General features: G+C 39.3%; 1 protein-coding gene and 1 long non-coding RNA gene across 3 annotated transcripts; one reads left to right on the forward strand and one right to left on the reverse strand.

Moving 5' to 3' along the window:
• Positions 1 to 224: 224 nt before the first annotated feature.
• On the reverse strand, positions 225 to 1,702 carry LOC140594742 (uncharacterized). Of its 2 annotated transcripts, none has more exons than XR_011995962.1 (2): positions 1,567 to 1,702; positions 225 to 545 (listed from the first exon to the last, which is right to left on the reverse strand). It is a non-coding gene; the product is annotated as an uncharacterized lncRNA (long non-coding RNA). The 2 variants fall into 2 exon arrangements; XR_011995961.1 differs by having other exon boundaries at positions 225 to 604; positions 1,567 to 1,675.
• Positions 1,703 to 2,470: 768 nt separating this feature from the next.
• Positions 2,471 to 22,254, forward strand: SNRPC (small nuclear ribonucleoprotein polypeptide C). The gene is made up of 6 exons (XM_025990773.2): positions 2,471 to 2,678; positions 3,037 to 3,079; positions 8,338 to 8,446; positions 12,087 to 12,176; positions 13,711 to 13,815; positions 16,465 to 22,254. The coding sequence occupies exons 1-6, from the start codon at positions 2,671 to 2,673 to the stop codon at positions 16,587 to 16,589; spliced, it is 480 nt and encodes a 159-aa protein (XP_025846558.1). The 5' UTR covers positions 2,471 to 2,670; the 3' UTR covers positions 16,590 to 22,254.

Genomic DNA, 22,254 nt, shown 5'->3' on the forward strand with positions numbered 1-22,254 from the left:
TCCAGGGCATTTCAAGCTCAGGTAGGCACTTCGGATTTTCACCTGAGACCTAGGGCAATGAGGGCAAAAAAATGAACTCTCTCAGTTGCTTGGGACACTCAGGAAAAGTGTGAAAAGCACTGCTTTCTAGATAATAAGGCCCATATGCAAGACTCAGGGGAGATACCATTTGGAACTTGGAAGTAAAGTTACTTTCTGAGTTCTAGAAAACAGACAATTCTAAGTTTTTAAAGCAGGAGGAATTTAATTCAAATAAGTGGTTTATATAGGTTTTGGCAGAGGTAAAAAGTGAAACAGAGAAAAGTGAAACAGTCCAGAGACAAGCAATAGGAAGAAACTATTGCCGCCCTCACACTGGAGAAACAGAAGGAGGACATTTTGTTACCAGAGCTGGGGCTGAGGATCTGCTGCTAGAAATTGGAGCCAGGTAGGTGGGAGGAGACAGCTTGAGTTTGGGGTGGGGTGGAGGTGGGGATACTCTGCCTTCTTCCTCCATCTCTCCAATTTCCAGGAGTGCCTCTCTTCGGATGTTGCCCAGTAACAGCCTGGAAGCAAAACAGCACAAGAGTGCAAGACACACAGCCTTCATGGCATCACCGCCATACTGAAAAGAGCAAGGGAAAGGTGAAGAATGCATCTGAGGGTAAAGCAGGCCCAAGATCAGCACAGAAGGAAATCGGACATGGGGTGGGGTGGTGGGTAAAAACATGGTTGACAAATCTATCTCCTTTGAAAAGAATCAACTCAGGGTGCCTACACAAAGGTGGGTTTCTAGAACTACAACATTAAGGCCCAGATAATTTCCCCAAAATGTTCTTTAGAGCTGGTTTCTCCAAACTAGGATCTAACCCTGAGCTATATGCTATGTCTAACTGTTATGTCTCTCAAAAACACGTAAATCCAGAATGACATCTTTTCTTGATTTGGTGAAGGAAAGAGGCCATTTGTCCTATAGAATATCCCAACTTCTGAATCTGTTTGCTGCCTTTTGCTTTACTTTAGCTTGATCCTCTTGCCTAGCCTATAAACTTGAGTAGATCCAATTGAAACATTTTTTGGTAAGAATAGGTCATACTTGATGATGCATATTGAATGTTGACATCCTAGCAGGAGACACATAATATGATTGTTCTACCATTAATAATGCTAGGATTTACTATTGTAAGAGTGATGAAAGCCTAATAATTTCATTGGGCAGTTAACTTTTAAGACGGGGCTAGTAGTACTTGTGGTACACTTTCCCTTGTTAAAACTAGTTTCCTCATCTGAAATGTGAATAATAGGATTGGGCTTTTTATAAGTATTTTTTAAAATATTTTATTTTTAAGTAATCTCTACACCTAACCAGGGGCTCAAACTCACAACCTGGAGATCAAGAGTGGCATGCCTAGTGACTGTGCCAGCCAAGCACCTTGAAATGTGAATAGGGTTTTTGAATAGATCAAATAAATTAATGCATTCAAAGCACCTAGGACATAGTAAACATTCAAATAAAGCAGCAATTATTATTTTGATTGCAACGCCACCATCGGAGAATATGGAGAAGAATCAAAAGCTCTAACTCACCATTCTAAACAATTACTTGGACGCCTGGGTGGCTCAGCGGTTAAGAGCCTGCCTTCAGCCCAAGGAGTGACCCCGGGGTTCCTGGGATCGAGTCCCACGTCGAGCTCCCTGCATGGAGCCTGCTTCTCCCTCTGCCTGTGTCTCTGTCTCTCACGAATAAATAAATAAAAATCTTAGGAAAAAAAAATTTACTTCCCTTTTCTGAGACCGGTCGGGTCATTCTGGAGTCTGGCAGGCCACGCTGGGAGTTTGGCCTTGCTGTTGCACGGGTTAGGTCTGTGGACAAGATACTTCTCTCATTTTCCCCTTACGTAAACGTAACTGCCATATGCAGAGGACTTAGGATGTACAGACGTTGCACCAAACACTTTACGAGCATTTTCACATTTAGTTCTTAAGCTCCACAAGTGAGAATTATCATCCATACTCTTCAGATGAGACTGAGGCTCAGAAAGATCAAATAACTTGCTCAGGTGGCACGGCCAGGAAGCCGAGATAGGACTCCCATCTCCTCGGGTCCACGAGACCCAAGAAGACGCATCGTAAAAACTTTTGCTTCGGGCTAATTGCTTTAAGAGACCTATGACTTCCCTGCTGTCACCTTCTCAGCAAGCTTTCTGGGTCTTACAAGTGGAACTCCTCTCTTCCTTGCGTCACTCCCTTCCCCCAACGCCCCAGCACAGGACTCCACCTAACCGACATTCATTCGTCTTCCCCGACTCCATGAGGGCAGGGAGTTCTGTCTGTTTTGGTCACTGCTGTCTTCTCAGCATTTACAGCAGTGCCTGGCACACAGCGGACGACGCTTAAGAAGTTGTAGACAAACGAAAAACGCTTTCGGAAACGTCAGGGAGCCAGAGTGCAGCGGCGCGGATTGAACCTCGCAGGGACCCTTCATACCCCACCTTCCGCCTTCCTGTAGGCGGGGGGAGAAGGAAGAAAGCCCCGCCTAAGGCCGGCGCGCCGCAGCAGGCCCCGCGGATTGGAGGACTAGCGGGAGTTTCTGGAGTCGCGTTTGCGCGTCAGCTCCGCTGCGTCGGCGCCTGCTGTGTGCGTCATTTCCGGGCGGCGCGGGACGGAGTGGCCAACGGCCTGCAGCGCAACATGCCTAAGTGAGTCGGGGGCCCGAATCTGCGGGTGTTGGCGCTCACGGGCAATCACTGTGGCCCAGTGTGGGAGTGGAGAGCGGGTTCTAGCTCTTGAAGTTTCCCGGAGAGCGGCAGGCTTGGGCGAGGGAGCCCCGGAATTCTAGACGCTGCCGTCTTTCAGTATGTGGAGGTCGACTCCGCGCAAGGCAACCTCCCCCCCCCCCCCCCCCCCCCGCAGCTTGTGTCAGGTCGCTTTGTTGGACGTCTTGGAATCGCGGGTGGATCTTTTCGTAGTTTACGTTCATTGAACGGCACGTCGGTGGGTGGGCTCTGTTAACTGGCTGTCGTCTTCTCTTTTTCTCTGCTTTCTATCTCTTCCCAGGTTTTATTGTGACTACTGCGACACATACCTCACCCATGACTCTGTAAGTAGCGTCTCTTTTCATTTTCACAGCACCTGTGTGTGACAAATTAGATTTTTTATTTTTTAGGTGTAAATTTGTGCCTTCCATCCTGTGGGAGTTTAAGTGCGCCTGCTTGGAGAAAATAATCTGGATTTCTTTTTCTCCATCCTTCCTGTAACTGTTTTCGTAATTTGTAGTTATGAGTCTTCCAGCGGTTGGTGTTTTCAGTTGAGACCCAAAATAAAGGTGAAATCTGAAGGTGAAAAAAGTTTATGACAAGTGAAAATTCCAGGGAGATCTAAAGTTCAAATATTTGATTGTGACAAGGCACTCACACATTTGATTGACTAAACTGGAAAGAAATGCCTAAATTTGAAACCCGAGTACTGTCCTTTGATTTGATTAAAAGCTGCCCCCCAAAATTAAGATCGAATATTTACTGTGTGTCAGGCAGTGTTCCAGATGCATAACATATATCATTTTGTTTAATGCTTATGATAAGTTAGTATTATCTTCATTTTACAGAGGAGGAAACTGAGGCAGAGTATGGATACATGACTGGGTGTGTTGCTAAACCAGGAAGTTGTACAGAGCTAAAAGGTTAGCCTAAGCAGTCTAAGTCCAGGGCTTCTGTGCCAGCAGTTCCCAAACTTCTTTGGTCCCTTCCACTCTTAAAAATTACTGGGTTATTAAAAAACAAACAAACAAAAAAACAGTTACATGAGTTATATTGGTTTAGCTATTAATATTTGTTGTATTTGAAGTTAAAACTTAAGATACTTATTGATTCATTTGAAAGTAGTATTAACACTTTAATTGTAATACAAATAACATTTTAAAAGTGAAAAATAGCAATTTTCAAAAAAAAATGAGTGTGAAGAATGGCATTGCTTTAATCTTTTTGCAAGCCTCTGTAATGTCTGACTTGATGGAAGACAGCTGGGTTTTTCTGCATTATATTTGTTGCACTATATTTTGGTTGAATTGTATGAAGACTTCAACCGCACAAGCATAAGGAGTACTTTACTAGCCTTTTTAGATAATTGTGGATATTCTTTAATACTTTATATTACTATATCCAAACTAGTTTCAGTGTGGGCTCTTGAAACCATATCAAATTTTTCATACTGTTACATCAGAATTCACTGATCTGGGGATGCGTGGGTGCCTGAGTCAGTTAAGTGTTTGACTCTTACTTTTGGCTCAGGTCATGATCTTAGGGTTGTGAGAGATGAAGCCCTGTGTCCAGCTGTATGCTGAGCATCAAGCGTGCTTAAGATTCTCTCTCCCTCCCCCCCCCCCCCCCCCCAAATTTCACTGATCTGTCTTGTACTTTGAGGGAATATTTTACCAGACATGATTTTGTAACATGCTTTGGTCAATTGGAAAATGAATATTGGAATATTGGTTCACTCAATTTTACAGGTCTTCCAAATGTTGACACATTTGATTATGTAATATAAATATTCACATTAATGTCATAATCTAATAAAAAATGGCTTTTACGTATTAGGAAGTTGACAAGCTCATGGTAGTAAATAAGGTTTTCTAAAATTCTGAGTTTTGGGGATCCCTGGGTGGCTCAGCGGTTTAGCGCCTGCCTTTGGCCCAGGGAACGATCCTGGAGTCCTGGGATCGAGTCCCGCGTTGGGCTCCCGGCATGGAGCCTGCTTCTCCTTCCTCCTGTGTCTCTGCCTCTCTCTCTCTCTCTCTCTCTCTCACACATGAATAAATAAATAAATAAATATTTAAAGTAAAATAAAATAAAATTCTGAGTTTTGTTTGAAAGCTCAAATTTTGGGGATCCCTGGGTGGTGCAGTGGTTTGGCGCTTGCCTTTGGCCTAGGGCGCGATCCTGGAGACCGGGGATCGAATCCCACATCAGGCTCCCGGTGCGTGGAGCCTGCTTCTCCCTCTGCCTGTGTCTCTGCCTCTCTCTCTCTCTGTGACTATCATAAATAAATAAAAATTTAAAAAATTAAAAAAAAAAAAAAGAAAGCTCAAATTTTATTTTTGGCAGTAAATAGTACCAATTGCTTCCTTAAAGTGATAGGCTCACTTCATTTATTTCTAAGAAGTCTAAATTTCCAGTTTGTGTCTCAGCTCTGTCAGGTAAAAATGTTCCATTGAAGAGGCAGCTGGTAGAGCTTACAACTTGAAACATTTGCATTCCTGCTTTTCTTTGGAATGGCACCATATTTTGGCATGTGGCTGAAGTACTTTGTATATCTCATTTTCACCCAGAATATTCAAAAGACATGAACACAAGAGTATATATAACAGTTATATATTAGTAGGTATGATAGAATTAATAACTTTGCTACTTCAGCAAGGACAGTCTCCATGAAACTGGAGATTTTTCCCCTGTGAGTGCATACTGTTGAAAAAATACAATAATCCTTAATGCATTGGGTTGCCATTGCCTCAGTTCATTCTAAAGTGCCAGAAGTTTGGCATCATCTGGAATTGTCAATACAGTGAAAAAGAAATGTCTTTGTATTATGAAACTACTTTGACCTTGCACACCTTCCCAAAAGGTGGGTCTGAGACACCCTTAGATGCTCGTGAGCTGCACCTTAAAGACTACAGCTCTATACTTTGCTGCCTCTGCAGAAACCTAATTAAACCAGAACTTTTGATCATCTTGTCCTCTTGAAATGTAGCTGCAAGGACCCTAGCCCATGATTTCTGTGTTGTTACTTCATTTGGAATTCTAACACTTGGTCAGATGTAGTTCAGCATTCATTTGTGGAATATTGAAATAAGATGGTCCCTCTTGAAGGAATAATAGTTTTGAATATTACTTATAGTTTGTCCTGGATGGGACTTCTCCAATAAGTTGTTATTATGGTAGCTTGCCTTTAGAATCCCAGTCTTGGGACACCTGGGTGGCTCAGTGGTTGAGTGTCTGCCTTTGGCTCAGGGTGTGATCCTGGAGTTCCGGAATTGAGTCCTACATTGGGCTCCCTGCATAGAGCCTGCTTCTCCCTCTGCCTGTGTCTCTGCCTCCCTCTCTGTCTCTCATGAAATAAACAAATAAAAATCTTAAAAAAAAAAAAAAGAACCCCAGTCTTTTTGTTTGGTCAAACCCCTCATCATAATTTTCTGATATAGCGAGTAGGCTAATTATAGCTTACCTGCTAATGCCAGCGTTTAGAGAATTGAAGAATATCTCTTTAAAATGCATGTCTCTTTGTGAGAAATGCCAGGTGCTTTTGTGATATTGTTGTCCTAACATGATAGTTTGTGAATGTAGCAAAATTCCATAGTGATTGAACCGGTTCCCTGTGGTGGACTTTGATATGCAGTAAACAATCAGTGCTGCAACTTCTGAGTTTTTGCTGACTTTTAGGCATGATTTTGTTATTAGGCTTAAGGCCTCATTGTTGTATTACATAATAAGTCATTGAGGAGTCAGGGAACAATATTTTGAAATGTAGACCATGAAAAGACAGTCTCTGTTCATGTGGTATTGGTCATACCTGGTTCTAGTGAAGCAATCCTGTGAAGAGAGGATCTATCAGTAGGAGGTAGTTAGGCAGCCCTGAGGAGCATCTGAGTAAGATCTGGGCTCCAGGCCTTCATTTGCTACTTACCAGCTAGTTGGTTTTTTTTGTTTGTTTTGTTTTTTTAAGATTTTATTTATTCATGAGAGATGCAGAGGGAGAGACAGACTCCTGTTGGGGAGCCTGATGTGGGACTCAATTCCAGGACCCTGGGGTCACGACCTGAGCCAAAGACAGACGTTCAACCACTGAGCCACCCAGGTACCCCTGCCAGCTATGTGTTTTATCAGACAAGTCTTTAAGCACAAATTGAAGATAGTAAGCTTGTGATTTTTTTTTTAAGATTTTATTTATTTATTCATGAGAGACACAGAGAGAGAGAGAGAGAGGCAGAGACACAGGCAGAGGGAGAAGCAGGCTCTATGCAGGGAGCCTGATGTGGGACTTGATCCCAGGACTCCAGGATCAAGCCCCGGGCCAAAGGCAGGCATTTGCCACCGCTGCGCCACCCAGGGATCCCAAGCTTGTGATTTTTTTAATCAATTTCATTGAATTATATTTTGATTAAATGCATACATTCTAAGCATACAGTCTGATGATTTGGCAAATAATTACAGTTCGGTGTATACATTGAAATACAGGACATTTCCATCATCCCAGAAAGTTCCTTTGTGTCTTTTTATAGTCAGTCCCCTACACCCTTGGCCCCGATTGATCTGGGTTTTATTATGAAAGATTAGTGTTACTGGTTTTAAAACTTTATATGAATGGAATCTTAGAGTATTTAGTCTGTGTACCTCATTTTGATAGCTAAGCTTGCTTTATTTTTTTAAAGATTATTTATTAGCAAGCAATCGAGCACTAGTGGAGGGAGGGGCAGAGGGACAAGCAAACTCCCTTCTGAGTGAGATGCCCCATGTGGGGCTCAATCCTAAGACCCTGAGATCATGACCTGAGCCAAAGTCAGACACTTAACTGACTGAGCCACCCAGGCCCCTCTGAGCATAGTTTTGAGATTTGTCCATAATTGTGTGATTCAGTGATTGGTTCTTTCTGATTAACATTCCATTGTACCATGCACATGTGATTATTATGACAATTGAGACACTGCTTGTAAAGTAAATAGCATGGTGTTTAGCATGTAGTAAGTGATAAATGTTAACTTGTTAACAATGGTTAAATGTGTGGAGTTTATCTTATGTCAATTCTACCTGAGTAAAACTGCTAAAGAACAAAAGGATTAGTGGGCTAGAGACACAAGTCTGTATGTGACTCACATAGTCTGTATTCTAGACCCATAGTCATTTAAAAGAGGATATTCTCATAAACAGTATAAATATATATAAACTATATTATCTTGGTATAGGATAATCTTAGAGCATCAAAAGGCATATTCTAGATCAGAAGTTTGCAGACTTTTCCTTAAAGTGTCAGATTGTAATTATTTTAGGTTTGTGGACCATATCATCTTTGTTTTGATGACTTGTAGAGGAAAGAAATAGATAGTACCTGAATAAATGAATGTGACTGTGTTCTACTATGTTGTTTTACAAAATCAGGTGGCTGGCCCTTAGGCCATAGTTTGGTGATCTCTGGTTTAGATGACATAGTAGTTAAATGACCACAGTACATTGTTGGATAATGTTTGTGAGTGATGCTTTAGCACCCAGCTAAAGCTGCTAAAGGTACCCAGGCCACCTATATAAAGGGTTTATAAAATTTCTAGTTTGGAAAACTTGTTTCTATGACTGATATGACCTTTTTGTTTTACAGCCATCTGTGAGAAAGACACACTGCAGTGGTAGGAAACACAAAGAGAATGTGAAAGACTACTATCAGAAATGGATGGAAGAGCAGGCTCAGAGCCTGATCGACAAAACAAGTACATTTCAGTGTCTTGTTCTGATGTTCTTGATGTGGTAAAATGGTCCCATTCTTTCTCAAATCCCCGTCTCTCTGTTGTTTTTCACAGAAGCAACTCATTCTGAGTGATAAATAGCGTTCTGATGTGTTAATCATTCTGATGGATTAGAAGGTCATCAGTTTCTCAGGGAATATGGAACACATTAATATTATTGAGATTAGAGCAAAATGTATTGCTTAGATTAGGAAGTGTGGCAGAGGAGAATGAGTTACCTAATATTTCTTTATTCACATGGACTAGATTTTGTAGCAAATTTGTGTGAAACCTCCTTTGTAGTGATCGTTGTTTTTAGAACTATTTTCTTTTTATAGTAGGAAAAGGTGGAGGTGGGTTTATCGTTACCTTCAAAGAGTCTGAGAGACTTTGAGTTTCTTATTCTTACAGTTCTCACAAAGATAACCAGTCAAGAAGGAAGTAATGGATGTGACATAATGATCTGAGTATGTTTTGACCTCTGTCGGACATTCCATACTCTTTTTCTTTTGTTTTATGTAGGCTCCGTGCCAGCATGGAGTCCAACATTGTTTGAACTAACTACCGTAAGATTAAGACTTGAGCTGAGATCAAGAGTTAGATGCTTAACCATCTGAGCCACCCAGGAGCTCCTCTTTTTGTTTATTTAGGGAAATTTTTGTTTAGGCTAGTTGAGTTCAAGACACTGACAGAAGATGTTGCATTTCTATCTTAGATCATTCTGGTGTGTTTGACACATGGCCTTTCTTAGTTATTCAGAGCTGGCAGGCAAATGTGGGCTTTGTGTTGTGATTTTAAGAAAAAAAAAAAAAAGCTTATGGAAAATCTCAAAGTAGAAAGGTTAATGAATGAGCCTCCCATGGCTGACCCCCACCCCTGATTTCCATCACCTAATTGTAACAGTCTTGTTTTGTTTAAACGTAGGTTCTTGGGATCCCTGGGTGGCTCAGTGGTTTGGTGCCTGCCTTCCACCCTGGGCACGATCCTGGAGTCCCGGGATGGAGTCTGATGTCAGGCTCCTTGCATGGGGCCTGCTTCTCTCTCTGCCTGTGTCTCTGCCTCTCTCTCTGTGTCTCTCATGAATACATGAATAAAATCTTTTAAAAAAATAAAAAATAAAAAAATAAATGTAGGTTCTCAAACTTAGCATTGCTGATATTTGGGGCTAGATAATTCTTTGTTGTGGGGCTGTCCTGAGCATTTTAGGGTGTTTAGCAGTAGCCCTGGCATCTGCCCACTCGATCCCAGTAGCAGTTCCCAGTTGTGACAACTAAAAATGTCACCAAGCATTCCCCAGTGTCCCCAGGGGGTCAAAGTGCCCATAGTTGAGAATACTTTCATCTTCTCCCTTTCTCTATCCTGGATTATTAGGAGTAAACTCAGATATTGTCCTATTTCATTTGAAAAAAATACATTATAATGTAATCTTTTTTTTCTATTTGAAAATATGTTAGAAATTTCTTGGTGTTAAAGGTTAGAATTATATTCATTTACTGATTTTCTGTATGCAGCAAAAGAATTTAGGATGAGTAAATGTTTTTGATGGATTATGGAAGAGAGAAGGCAAGCCATCAGGGACACCATGTGCTGCTGTCCATGATTATGTTGGCTTTGAGTCCACTGTCTACTCCTCAATCTTTACAAGTTGATTTTCTGCTTAGGGTGTGGGAAGTGACATTTTGATTGGAAAAGCCTTTGTTGGGCTATGATCCCTTATAGAGCACAGGCTCTATTCAGAGGCATATGAATGGCTAGCTTTATGTAAATCTCCACTCTAGGTCATTTTTTGGGATCTGACCTTTAGGAGTTGGCAGTGATTTGCTTGAGTAATTTGACCTACATTGTACTGGTTGGGTAGAAAGGGACTAGACTGCAGATTACACTGAATTGGAAAGGGCTTATATTTAGGAATAGCTTTCTGAGTTTTACTCTTTTCTTTTCTTTTCTTTTCTTTTCTTTTCTTTTCTTTTCTTTCTTTTCTTTCTTTCTTTCTTTCTTTCTTTCTTTCTTTCTTTCTTTCTCTTCTTTCTTATTTATTTATTCATGAGAGACACGGAGAGAAGGCAGAGAGAGAGAGAGAGGGAGAAGCAAGTGCCTCATAGGGAGCCTGATGTGGGACTTTATCTTGGAACTCTGGGATCACCCCCCAGGCCACAGACAGATGCTCAACCGCTGAGCCACCCAGGAGTCCCTATATTTTACTTTCATTTAGAATTTTTATTTATTGGGGCACCTGGGTAGCTTAGTGGTTGGGCTCCTGCCTTTGGCTTGGGTTTTGATCCTGGGGTCCTGGGATTGAGTCCCACATCGGGCTCCCTGCAGCGAGCAGGCTTCTCCCTCTGCCTGTGTCTCTACCTCTCTCTCTGTGTTTCTCATGAATAAATAAAAATTTTTTATTTATTTATTTTATTTTATTTTATTTATTTATTTTTTAAATTTTTATTTATTTATGATAGTGACACACACAGAGAGAGAGGCAGAGACACAGGCAGAGGGAGAAGCAGGCTCCATGCACCGGGAGTCCGATGTGGGATTCGATCCCAGGTCTCGAGGATCGCGCCCTGGGCCAAAGGCAGGCGCCAAACCGCTGCGCCACCCAGGGATCCCCTTATTTTATTTTTTTAAAGATTTGTTTATACGTGAGAGAGAGAGAGAAGGGAGGCAGAGGGAGAAGCAGGCTCCATGCAGGGAGCCTGATGTGGGACTCCAGGATTACACTCTGGGCTGAAGGCACGCGCTAAACCACTGAGCCACCCAGGGATCCCCTAAATAAAATTTTTAAAAATTTATTTCTTAATTTTAGTTTCAGTATAGTTAACTGAGTATATATTTTAGTATTTATGCATGACTTCTTTGTAAAGCTATATATAAAATATCTTCAGTCTCTTTTGTTTTCATTTGTGCCTCATATTGTCTGTATTAGACATTTTTTCGGATCAGAATCTCCTTCTGGGCAGGCTCTTGCTTTAAAAGTTTTGTTTCTTTTTTATGTCTCTTAGCTCAGTATATTAATTTCAAACCTAAACCAACATATGAAGTTTTACAAAGCCTGGCCTTTGGGCAGATATCACACTCTTTTTCAAACAAAACTGTGAATGGTTCACGCTGTTTGTAAACCACATCTACTGATTAAAGATGACTGTGTCTCTTTGCTAGACACTGGTAGATTGGAGGTCTTCATTCCATTCTCCTGTTGATAATTCAGCCATAGAAATGCTGACTAAATAAAAATAGGTTAAAAAACCCAAATCAATAAACCAATCAATTGTAATTTTTGCTGGTGAATTTCTATGATTGATTTAAGAACTATAGAGGCCATGAAATAGTAATCTTTTTTTTTTAATTTTTTAAAAAATTTTTATTTATTTATGATAGTCACAGAGAGATAGAGAGAGAGGCAGAGACACAGGCAGAGGGAGAAGCAGGCTCCTTGCAGGGAGCCCGATGTGGGACTCGATCCCAGGTCTCCAGGATCCTGCCCTGGGCTGAAGGCGGCACTAAACCGCTGAGCCACCGGGGCTGCCCAAGAGACTGTTAAAGATTTAAAAGAAAATTGTTATTTTATCAAATGGGTTGTTGAGTTCTTATTTACTGTGTGGTGTTTTTTATCTCACTCTCTCCAAAGCCGCTGCATTTCAACAAGGAAAGATACCTCCTACTCCATTCTCTGCTCCTCCTCCTGCAGGGGCAATGATCCCACCTCCCCCCAGTCTCCGTAAGTTTACAGAGTTTTTATCTTAACAGCCATAACTTAAGGGGGCAGATTATCCTTTGATTTTGTTAGATTATCTTACAGTTGACTTTTGAATGCTTATTGAATGAATATATAGGTAGTAAAAAAAAACAACTTCATTGGTATCATTTCTGAAATATCGTCAGAGTTGCCTTCTGATCAGGTTATTACTAGGATATTGTATTTGTGACATCCCATGTGGATCTGAGAAATTCAGTGGAAAGGTCTGACTGTATCTGTGATTAGACGACCTAAAATATGAAAAGGTATAGATGAGTACATTAAATTATTTACTGCTGTGAACCCCACACTGAAGGATTAAAACTCTTTAGTCTTTATTTTCTAACCCACCTGGCACCAATATATATTCCTTTGGAAAGACAAGAATTGGACAGTTGAAAGTGGAGTGGATCAAAGGCCTCTCCTCTCTGTGAAGGTTTTTGTTTCTGAATGACAGAAGAGTGAGTAACTAGGCTATGAGTTTCATTGATCTCCTGGGAGGGCTTGGACTGTAATTGAATTCAAAAACCTAAACTTGGTCCTGTAAGTAACCATGGATATGAACATTGGAGTAGTCTGTTTATAGTAGCTGCACACTAATGTAACTAGACCACTAATGTACTTACGCCATCCTGGGAACAGGTCAGGCCTTGCTTGAGTCACAGCAGCTCTCAGGTCACCTCTCTGTCCTACTCTGTATTTTGGCTAGCTGGCACCCAACTCCGTTATTTTTAGTAGTGAAATAATCTATACTATTAACGTACCATAATTAGCCTCACCATTTTCATATTGTTGGACACTTAAGTTCCAAATTGTTGTAAATAATTTTGTCAAGAATATCTCTACAAATGTTTTTCATAATTTAAGTATTTTCATAATTTAAGTATTTTTCTTTTAAGGGTTTTATTTATTTATTCATGAGAGACACAGAGAAAGAGAGAGGCAGAGAGACAGGCAGAGGAAGAAGCAGACTCCATGCAGGGAGCCTGATGAGGGACTCAATGCTGGGATTCCAGGATCACACCCGGGGGTGAAGTTGGCACTAAACCGCTGAGCCACCCAGGGATCCCCATTTTCATATTTCTAAAGAATATTTTAAATATTTTGATATTTTGAAAAACAGATCTGAAATTAGGTACTTCTGGTTTTAGTTTGACAGGAACTCTATAGAAGGCATAATTCTTAATAATTATACCTTATAATATTAATAATTCTCATAATTCTTTTTAAAAAAAGAATTTAAAAAATTAAATTTTCGGGATTTTTTTTAACCTGGATAACCTGACTTCATTTTATACTTCTGTCTAGACAGTCTTATTCTTGTTTTTTAGACATAAAGTGATTAAAGTTTTGTGGCATATTGATTTTTGTGGCTCTACTGTTATAAAAGAAACCATAAGAAGTCTGTTGTTCCAGAACTTGGACAGGACCATGAAGCCCAACTAGGTTCATAGAAGAGAAAAAAAATATTAATATGTAAGCCTATCTTAACCTCAGCCCTCATTCGATATTCCAGCGGGTCCTCCTCGCCCTGGTATGATGCCAGCCCCCCATATGGGGGGCCCTCCCATGATGCCAATGATGGGCCCTCCTCCTCCTGGGATGATGCCAGTGGGACCTGGTAAGTTTGAATCTCTTTCCTTTTAGGATGCTCCATTTTGTTTCAGTTCTCCATTTAAATGGAATTCTTAATTCATTGTAAATAATAGGTTTAGTATTATTGCAACAAATTATATTTGGTGAATATGTAATGATGAAAAGAAATAATTGTTTTATCAGTATAATTGAATGCTACCCAAAGACCTGTGCTACTAAAACCAGGATAAAGCTGCCTTTTTTTCTTCTCTTCCTCCCTACTGCTTACTTGCCTCCTCCTGACTTTTGGCCATTTACAATGGAGAAAAAAGTAAATGAGTTTGTTCCAAGGGGGGCGTGGGGGGGGGTGGATAAAGGGAACGGTAGGTAAATACTTGTGCTGCTACTTTTTTGTTTTGATCTAGAGCAGAGCTACCTTGTTGCTGATTTAATCTTTCTGGTTAAATAAGCCAAATTAGTATATGAAGAGGGCCTTAGCACTGTAGTTAGTCTTTTATTCAGGAAGGATGTAAAGATACCTCAAACATTTTATTTTAATATAAATAAGAATGTACATTAGTTTGCAGATTTATGTGAAAGCCGGTCAGGGCCTTTGTTTTGAAAATGAGGCTACTGATTTGAGCACCATATATTTCTTTCCTTTTTTTTTTTTTTCCATATATTTCTTTCCTAAATCAATAAGCCATATCCATAATATATTCTTTAACAACTTTTTTCATTTTCTTTCAAGGTTAAAACCCTTGTGAGGCAGTCTAGTTCTGATCTTTTATGATCCTCTTATCCATTAAATTTGTGAGCACTTTTTGGGATGATTTACTTGAGTTTTTTGAAATATCTATTAGTTTTCATGGAAACAGTTCTTTTTTATACTCATTTTATTGATTGCAGAATAAATTATGTAATTAGAGTAAATCCAGTGCCCATAAGAAACCTACAACTCAACTGGTTGGACAAGGTGCAAAAGTATTAGAGTAGCTTTCCAGCCAGAAGCATTCAGTGTGCTTATTACTGTGGGTATCATTTAGAGGAATGTTAGGAGAGTCTACATAAGAGCTCCTGCCTTACTGCCTTGTGAACCCAAAACAAGGTGACTTGGCTTCTTTTGCATTCTTATATCAGGATCACAAATTCAAATTCTTCGAGGGGTTAGGAATGTGGTGAACTGGTCAATGCATGACACACCTAAAGAAGGCTTCTAGAAACTCAGCTTCAGCCTGTGGTTGATATTTGAGAATGCAGGCTTGGTATTGCCAGTTCTCCTGAGTATTTTGTTGTTATTTTCAGCCAGGATAAAATAATAAGATTATTTAAATTAAAATAATTAAGTAGTTGGGGGTGGGCAGGTATAAGATAGAAGGTTGGCCAGGAGTGAATAATTATTAAAGCTGGATGATGGGTACATGGATGTTTTGTATACTCTTTTTTTTTTTCTATTCTTGTCTATGTTTGAACACTTCCATAATAAGAAGTTGAAAAAAAGAATCTAGAGTTACTACTTACTAGTGATTAAATTTAGTAGTTGCTAATGTTGGCAACTAATTACAAGTAAATGCCCTGTGGAGACCAAAGTAAACAACTTTTCAGGTGCCTTGTTTTCAATCTTTGGCCTGGATGAGTTTCCTCTAGGAAATGCAGAATATGAATTATGTTATAGTGGGTTTTTAAAGTAAGATACTTAGAAGTTTAGTAGTATTCTCTGTTCCTGTTGAAATTGATCTTAAAAAATCCTGTACCTGTTGTGTCTTTGCATATACTTGTGTTTTACTTTTTGTGATAAGACTGTATTTGACTTTGAATATAGTTTTCTCTTGAACCATTTATTGCAAGCCTTTAATTAAAACGGTTTAATAAGTAATTAGGGAAATTTTTATATTTAAAAGAAGACCTGAAAATTATGAGGCATAATAATAAGATGAATACCCGTGAACCCACCACTCAGCTGAGGAAGTAGAATATTACCAATTCTGTGAAGCTACCTATGCTCTTCCCTATCCCTCACCCCTGGTTGTCCTCCCTTCCCTAGCTCATATATTTGGCTGGTATATTGATGGGACACCTCAAAAAATTCCTTAACAGTTTCTAAAATGCATTAGAAAAACCAGATTTTTGTGTGTGTGCTAATTGTTGTAAATCACATTATTGCCTATCTTTCTTGACTTGAGCTAAGTATGGTTACTAACAGGTTCTCAGCATGGGCCTCCTGCTCACCTTTCCTACAACTCCGAACAAACGCTTAGTGGTAAGATTGTCCTCCGTGCCTGTGTACATTCATGAAATAGCTCCTGGTTTTATGGTGAATAGAACTGATTAAAAATGCTGACTGAGTAACATGTGATTTAGTTGTGAATTTCCCTGAGTGAGAAAAGGTCAGTGTAGGGAACTAGTATCCCTGGTGGTTTCTGAAAAGCAGTCTATTAATAGTTTCCCCCTTTACTATCATTAAATCATGATTCCCATATGGTTCTTCTGTTGACCTTTGTTTTTTGTTTGAGAATGTCTAAGTAATTTACAGATGTGATGAATTTGTTGCATTTCTTCTGTCAAGTATGTCTTTCTTTCAGCATTTTGCAAGGGGGGGGGGCTACTTTTTTGTCTTTAATTGAAGTTCCATCAAGCTTGCTCATAAGTAGTATTTTCTGACTTTTTTTTTCCTTTTCTTTGTTTTGTCCTGCAGCTCCTGGAATGAGGCCACCTATGGGAGGCCATATGCCAATGATGCCTGGGCCCCCAATGATGAGACCTCCTGCTCGTCCCATGATGGTGCCCACTCGGCCAGGAATGACTCGACCAGACAGATAAGGAGAGACAGGAACCTCTTTATATTCATTTTATATTACTTGTTCTACTTCACCAGGAGATCATGGTGCTGTGACTCTGGGTGTTTTCTAACAGCATGACAAGGAAGACTTGCTTCCCCTTCCTATCAAAGAGAGAATAGTTTTTGCAGGGGAGTAGTGAGACAAAAAAAAAAAGGCAATTTTCATTTGTATTGTGAAATGTGAAAATAAAATTGTCAACTGTTTTAGTTAAAAACGTGTTCCCTTTTTTCTCTCCTCTAGTCCTTGTGTATTATAAAAGAGATGAAGTACTTGAGTTGTGTTTCTCCAGCACATTATCTCTGCAGCATGCCCTCCACATGACATTCTTTTTCCTTAGCTATAGTGGTTCTTTTGGACAACTTGCCATTATTTAGTAAAATTCTCTTGTGCAAGACTTGGTAAATCTAACACTTGTAGAACTTTTTGTTGATTAAAACAACAGCACAATTGATTACTTTTTCACATGAACAACACTTGGTGTATTAAGTGGAAAATTTTAAATCTTTTATGCCGCAGTAGGAAAAAAGACTTTCTAGTCTGTATATGTCAGCTAAAGTTGGCAAGAACTGCCTTAACCTCAGCTTCTCCTTTCTCTTAGTTCCTCTTTTTCTTGGGCTTCAATAATCAGAAAACTTTCTAATAGCAATGGTAAAATTATGCAGATTTCCATGGTATAGAAGTTGTCTTCAGAATGTCCCTTGTTAAATTACTGGGCTATAAAAGTAGGATATCGGAGAAACACCTAGAAAGTAAGCCATTGATATTGTTTATATTCTGCTCAGTGTAAAAGCTAAGCTTTTTCACATTGCAAATGGGAGTGAAAATTACTGTACTTGGGGAGGGCAACTTAGCAATATCTGTCACAATTATAGTACCTTTGACTTAACATTTCCATGCCTAGGAATTTATCATACAAGTAGACTTGCGCATGTACAAGATGACGTGAGTATAAGACTATGCATTGTAACACAAGATGGGAAGTAACATAGGTGCCTACTGAAGGGGGACTGATTTATCAAGTATGATACAACCGCAAAATGGCATATGCCAAGCAGGTTAAAACAGAATAAAGAAGCTCTATATATACTGATGGGGAAGGAGCTCCAAGATACACATTGTACTGAAAATTGATTTGTTCAAAATGTATTGTTTGCTGCTATCTTTAGAAGAAATACCCATATGTTCCTGTGTATGCATGAAGGCTCTCTAGAAGGACAGATAAGCAATCGGTAATACTGGTTGCCCGTGAAGAGTAAATGGATGGCTGGGGACAGGGATGAATGAAAAAGGCTTGTCACCTTTTATATCTTTTAGATTTTGAATCATTACTTATAAAACAAATTATCTTTGCCATCTGACGTTATTGTTACAGTGATGTTATGGCAAAGGTGCCCTAAACCAGCAGTTACAACCTGGCTGATGGTTAGAATCATGGGGGATCTTTTTTAAAAGTAAGGATTGCAGATTTTGATTCAATATATCTGAGGTGAGGCTTAGGAAGTTGGCATTTTGGGAAAGCTCCCTAGGAAATTTTTATTATTAGTGGGTTTGGCAAACTCTTAGGATCTATTCTACAAGGAATGTAATACTGGATGTATATGTGTGTCTATAATTTTTCATAGATGTGCGGTAGAAATTGAAATGGCAATAGGTGGATGGCTTTTTTTCCTAGAAACTTGTAAAAGGGTTACTATAGGCAAATGAACAACCTCCTCTAGGTAAACAAGAGGCTAGAAATAGAGATTCTGATAGGTGATTTTATGCTCAGCCTCTTATAAAGCTGAGTCAACTTCCTAATCTGAGCCTTTGCTAGGACTACTTAATTGCTTTTTAATATCTCATTGTTACATCTTTTAAAGAAGGACTTACTAGAAATTGATAGTTTATATATCTGAGTTCTGTGGCTCAGATTTGTTATAAAATCTTCGTAGACTTAAGATACGGGAAGCCTTGCCAACTGAGCTTACATTGACTCAGCAAGTTTCTGGCTTGATGCTCTGTCAGACTCAAGGTGCAGAGGGTGTCTTTAGTGTATACATAGAAAGCTTACAGGTACCTATTTGCTTTTTAAAATAGCCTCAGGTATTTCCTAAAAGAAATAACCCAGGTCTTCCTAAAAGGAAGCTTTTTCCAAAGTATGTTTTTAAGGTTGACTATCCATTCCAGAAACTTTTTTTTTCTTTCAAGATTTCATTTTTTTTTTTTTAAGATTTTATTTATTCATGAGAGACACACACACACACACCAGAGGCAGAGACACAGGCAGAGGGAGAAGCAGAGGGAGAGGCAGAGGGGGAAGCAGGCTCTATGCAGGGAGCCTAACATGGGACTCAATCCTGGGACTCCAGGATCACGCCCTGGGCTGAAGGCAGGTGCTAAACCACCGAGCCACCCAGGGATCCCCCCAAAATTTCATTTTTAAAGTAATCTCCACACCCACTGTGGGGCTCAAACTGACAACCATGGGATCAAGAGTCCCACACTCCACTGACTAAGCCAGCTAGGTGCCCAGAATCATTTCTTTGAAGAAAGTATTTTACATAGTTTTAGAAAAACAATACAATGACTTAAAAGTTTAACAAACTTTACAATGAATGTATGTAGGGATAAATAGTTCTAATAAGGTTCTTTTTGTCTTTTAACTCTTAAGTCAAACTTTATAGTTAATGAATATAAGATGCTTCCTTTGTAAGAGGCTATGAAGAATACAAACAATGCTGTTGGTCTGTGCCTTTAAGCATCTGGTTTTAATTGTAAAATATGAATCAACTATAATGTGGGAATTTGTATAGTGCAAACAAGAATGCCACTAGATCTCAAGAATCAAAGTTAGTTTAGATGTGGGCTTCACACACTTGCTTCCTTTCTGTGGGCAAATCCAAAGTCATAGGAGTGCATTTAAAGTCCAAGCTAGCATCATTTCCACTGTCTTGGCTTTAGTGGTTTGTCAGAATGCCAGTCTCCTCAATTCCCAGCTGCACAAGAAACAGGATCCTTGCATAGAACCACAGGCTAATTTGGTCATCCTATATGGAAAAAGTCCAGTGGTGATTAAGTGTTTGTCCCAATTAAATAGCTTCAGTCAGATGATATCTTTTATTTAGGCTCCTAGATATATTTAGTGAACAAAAGAAAAAAGCCTGGCTGCCTTAGTTTTTTATTATAGAAGTATCCTGAATAAATGCTAGCTAATTGGGGTAATTTTTTTGCCTCCCAATTGAAGCCTAAGGGTTAGATTTTCTGGCACAGAATCAAATACAGTATCTAAAATAGTTTGTCAGGTGCAGGAATAAGGTAAATCTGAATGTTGCTTACTGTCCTTACTCTTTAGGCATGAGGGATTTCAGACTTAAAGAAAAGTTGGCAAGAGCTGTACAAAGAACACTTATATACCCTTTGACCAGAATCACCGGTTTGTTGTCAGCTATTGGCATCTTACTCCATTTGCTTATTTGCATGCATGTTTTCTCCTTCTCGCTATATATATGTATGTATGTATTTCTCCTGAACCATTTGAAAGTGCTCATATCATGCCATAATGCTTAAGTGGGTATTTATTTCCTAAGAATAAACACATTTTCTTACACAACTGTGGTTTAGTTCTCAAGTCCAGAAAATATAACCTTGACTCAGTAATTGAATCTGCCAGTCACATTTCATTTTTGTCCAGTGGTCTGACATTGTCCTTGTATTTTTTTTTTTTCCCTTTTCTGTACAGGATTCTTTGTAGAATCACATACTTTATTTTTTGGTCAGATGTCCTTTGTCTCCTTTAATCTAGAATAATTCTCAGCCTTTGTCTTTTATGACGCTGACAATCTTAACTACCTTCTGTTTAATATATTGTTCCTCATTCCTCATTTTGGGTTTGCCTGATGTTTCTCCGTGATTATATTCTGGACATGTCCTCATTGTATCCCTAGGATATCACATCTGTAGGCAGGCTCACAGGATCCATCTGCCCCTTCATTGGTGATGATAATTTTTTTTTAAAGATTTATTTATTTATTTATCATAGACAGAGAGAGAGAGAGAGAGGCAGAGACACAGGAGGAGGGAGAAGCAGGCTCCATGCCGGGAGCCTGACGTGGGTCTCGATCCCGGGACTCCAGGATCGCGCCCTGGGCCAAAGGCAGGCGCTAAACCGCTGAGCCACCCAGGGATCCCCTGGTGATGATAATTTTGATCAAAACTTTAAAAATTTTGTTGTGTACTTTGATACATATCAATCATATCTCAATAGAGTCGTTTTAAAAAGTCATAACTACCACAAACTAAAAGACTACTCTCAAGAACCATTAGTCAGTAATAACCTATCTTTGCTATTCAGCACTCTAAAATCAGTTACCATGAAGAACAAGTTAGCAGTTGCTAGAGGTTAGAGGTTAGTGGTTGCCAGGGGTTAGGGTGTTGGGGTGAGGGGAGCAGGAAATTACTATAAAGGAGTAGCATGAGGGAGATTTTTGTAGTGATAGAGTAGTCTGTATCTTGACTGTGGTAGTGGTTATAGAAGTCTACATATGATAAAATGTTGGAATTATACACACACATCAATACAAGCATATCTGGTTTTATTAGCTTCACTTTACTGTGCTTTGCAGATACTGTGTTTTTTACAAATTGAAAGTTTGTGACAACTGTTGAGCAAGTCTGTTGGTGCCATTTCACATTGTGTCTCTGTGTCCATTTTGTTAATTCTCTCAACATTTAAAACTCATTATTGTAATATTTGAATTGCTACAAATCTCATAAAATTTTAACAGATGAGGAGTTGCTTCTTACTGATGAGCAAGATATTTTCTCGATATGGAATCTACTCCTGGCGAAGATGCTGTGGAGATTGTTGAAATGACAAAAAAGATTAGAATATTACATAGACTTAGTTGATAAAGTAGAGGCGGGGTTTGAGAAGACAGACTCCAATTTTAAAGACCTACTATGGGTAAAACACCATCAAAGAGCATTGCCTGCTACAGAGAAATCATTTGTGAAAGGAAGAGTTAATTGATGTGATAAATTTCATTGTTGTCTATTTTAAGAAATGGCTACAGCCTCTCCACCCTCCAGTAACAACCACCACCTTGATCAGTCAGCAGCCATCAGCGTTGAGGCAAGACTTTCCACCATCAAAAAGATTATAACTCTTTGAAAGACAAGGATGGTTAGCATTTCTTAGCAATAAGGTTTTTGTTTGTTTTTTATAAGTAGGCTCCATGCCTAACATGGGGGACTCACAACCCTGAGATTGAGAGTCAGCATGCTTTACCGCTGAGCACCACACAAACCAGCAGTAAAGTATTTTTAAAAGTAAGGTATGTATATAATTTTTTGGACATAATGCTATCACACACTTAATAGACTATAGTACAGTATAAACTTAACTTACATGTGCTAAGAAACCAAAAAACTTATTTGACTTGTCTTGTGATACTTGGTTTATTGTGGTGGTCTGGAACCAAACTCAACCTGCAATATCTGTGAGATATGCTTGTATCCATTTCCTGAGTTTTATGTTGTACTCTAGTTATATAAGGTGTAATTCTTGCAGGAAAGTGGGTGAAGAGTACATAGGACTAATCTGTATTATCTTTACAACTTCTTGTGAATCTGTAAGTCATAATAAAACATTAAAACATTTTTAGAAA

The sequence above is a fragment of the Vulpes vulpes genome, chromosome 1 (genome assembly GCF_048418805.1).
Source record: "Vulpes vulpes isolate BD-2025 chromosome 1, VulVul3, whole genome shotgun sequence".
Lineage (NCBI taxonomy): Eukaryota > Metazoa > Chordata > Mammalia > Carnivora > Canidae > Vulpes > Vulpes vulpes.

Excerpts from the sequence above, each read along its gene's own strand:
- SNRPC (XM_025990773.2), top strand. Across the intron at positions 8,447-12,086 it reads GAGCCTGATCGACAAAACAA|CCGCTGCATTTCAACAAGGA; the intron begins GTACATTTCAGT and ends CTCTCTCCAAAG. Across the intron at positions 13,816-16,464 it reads GATGATGCCAGTGGGACCTG|CTCCTGGAATGAGGCCACCT; the intron begins GTAAGTTTGAAT and ends TTTGTCCTGCAG.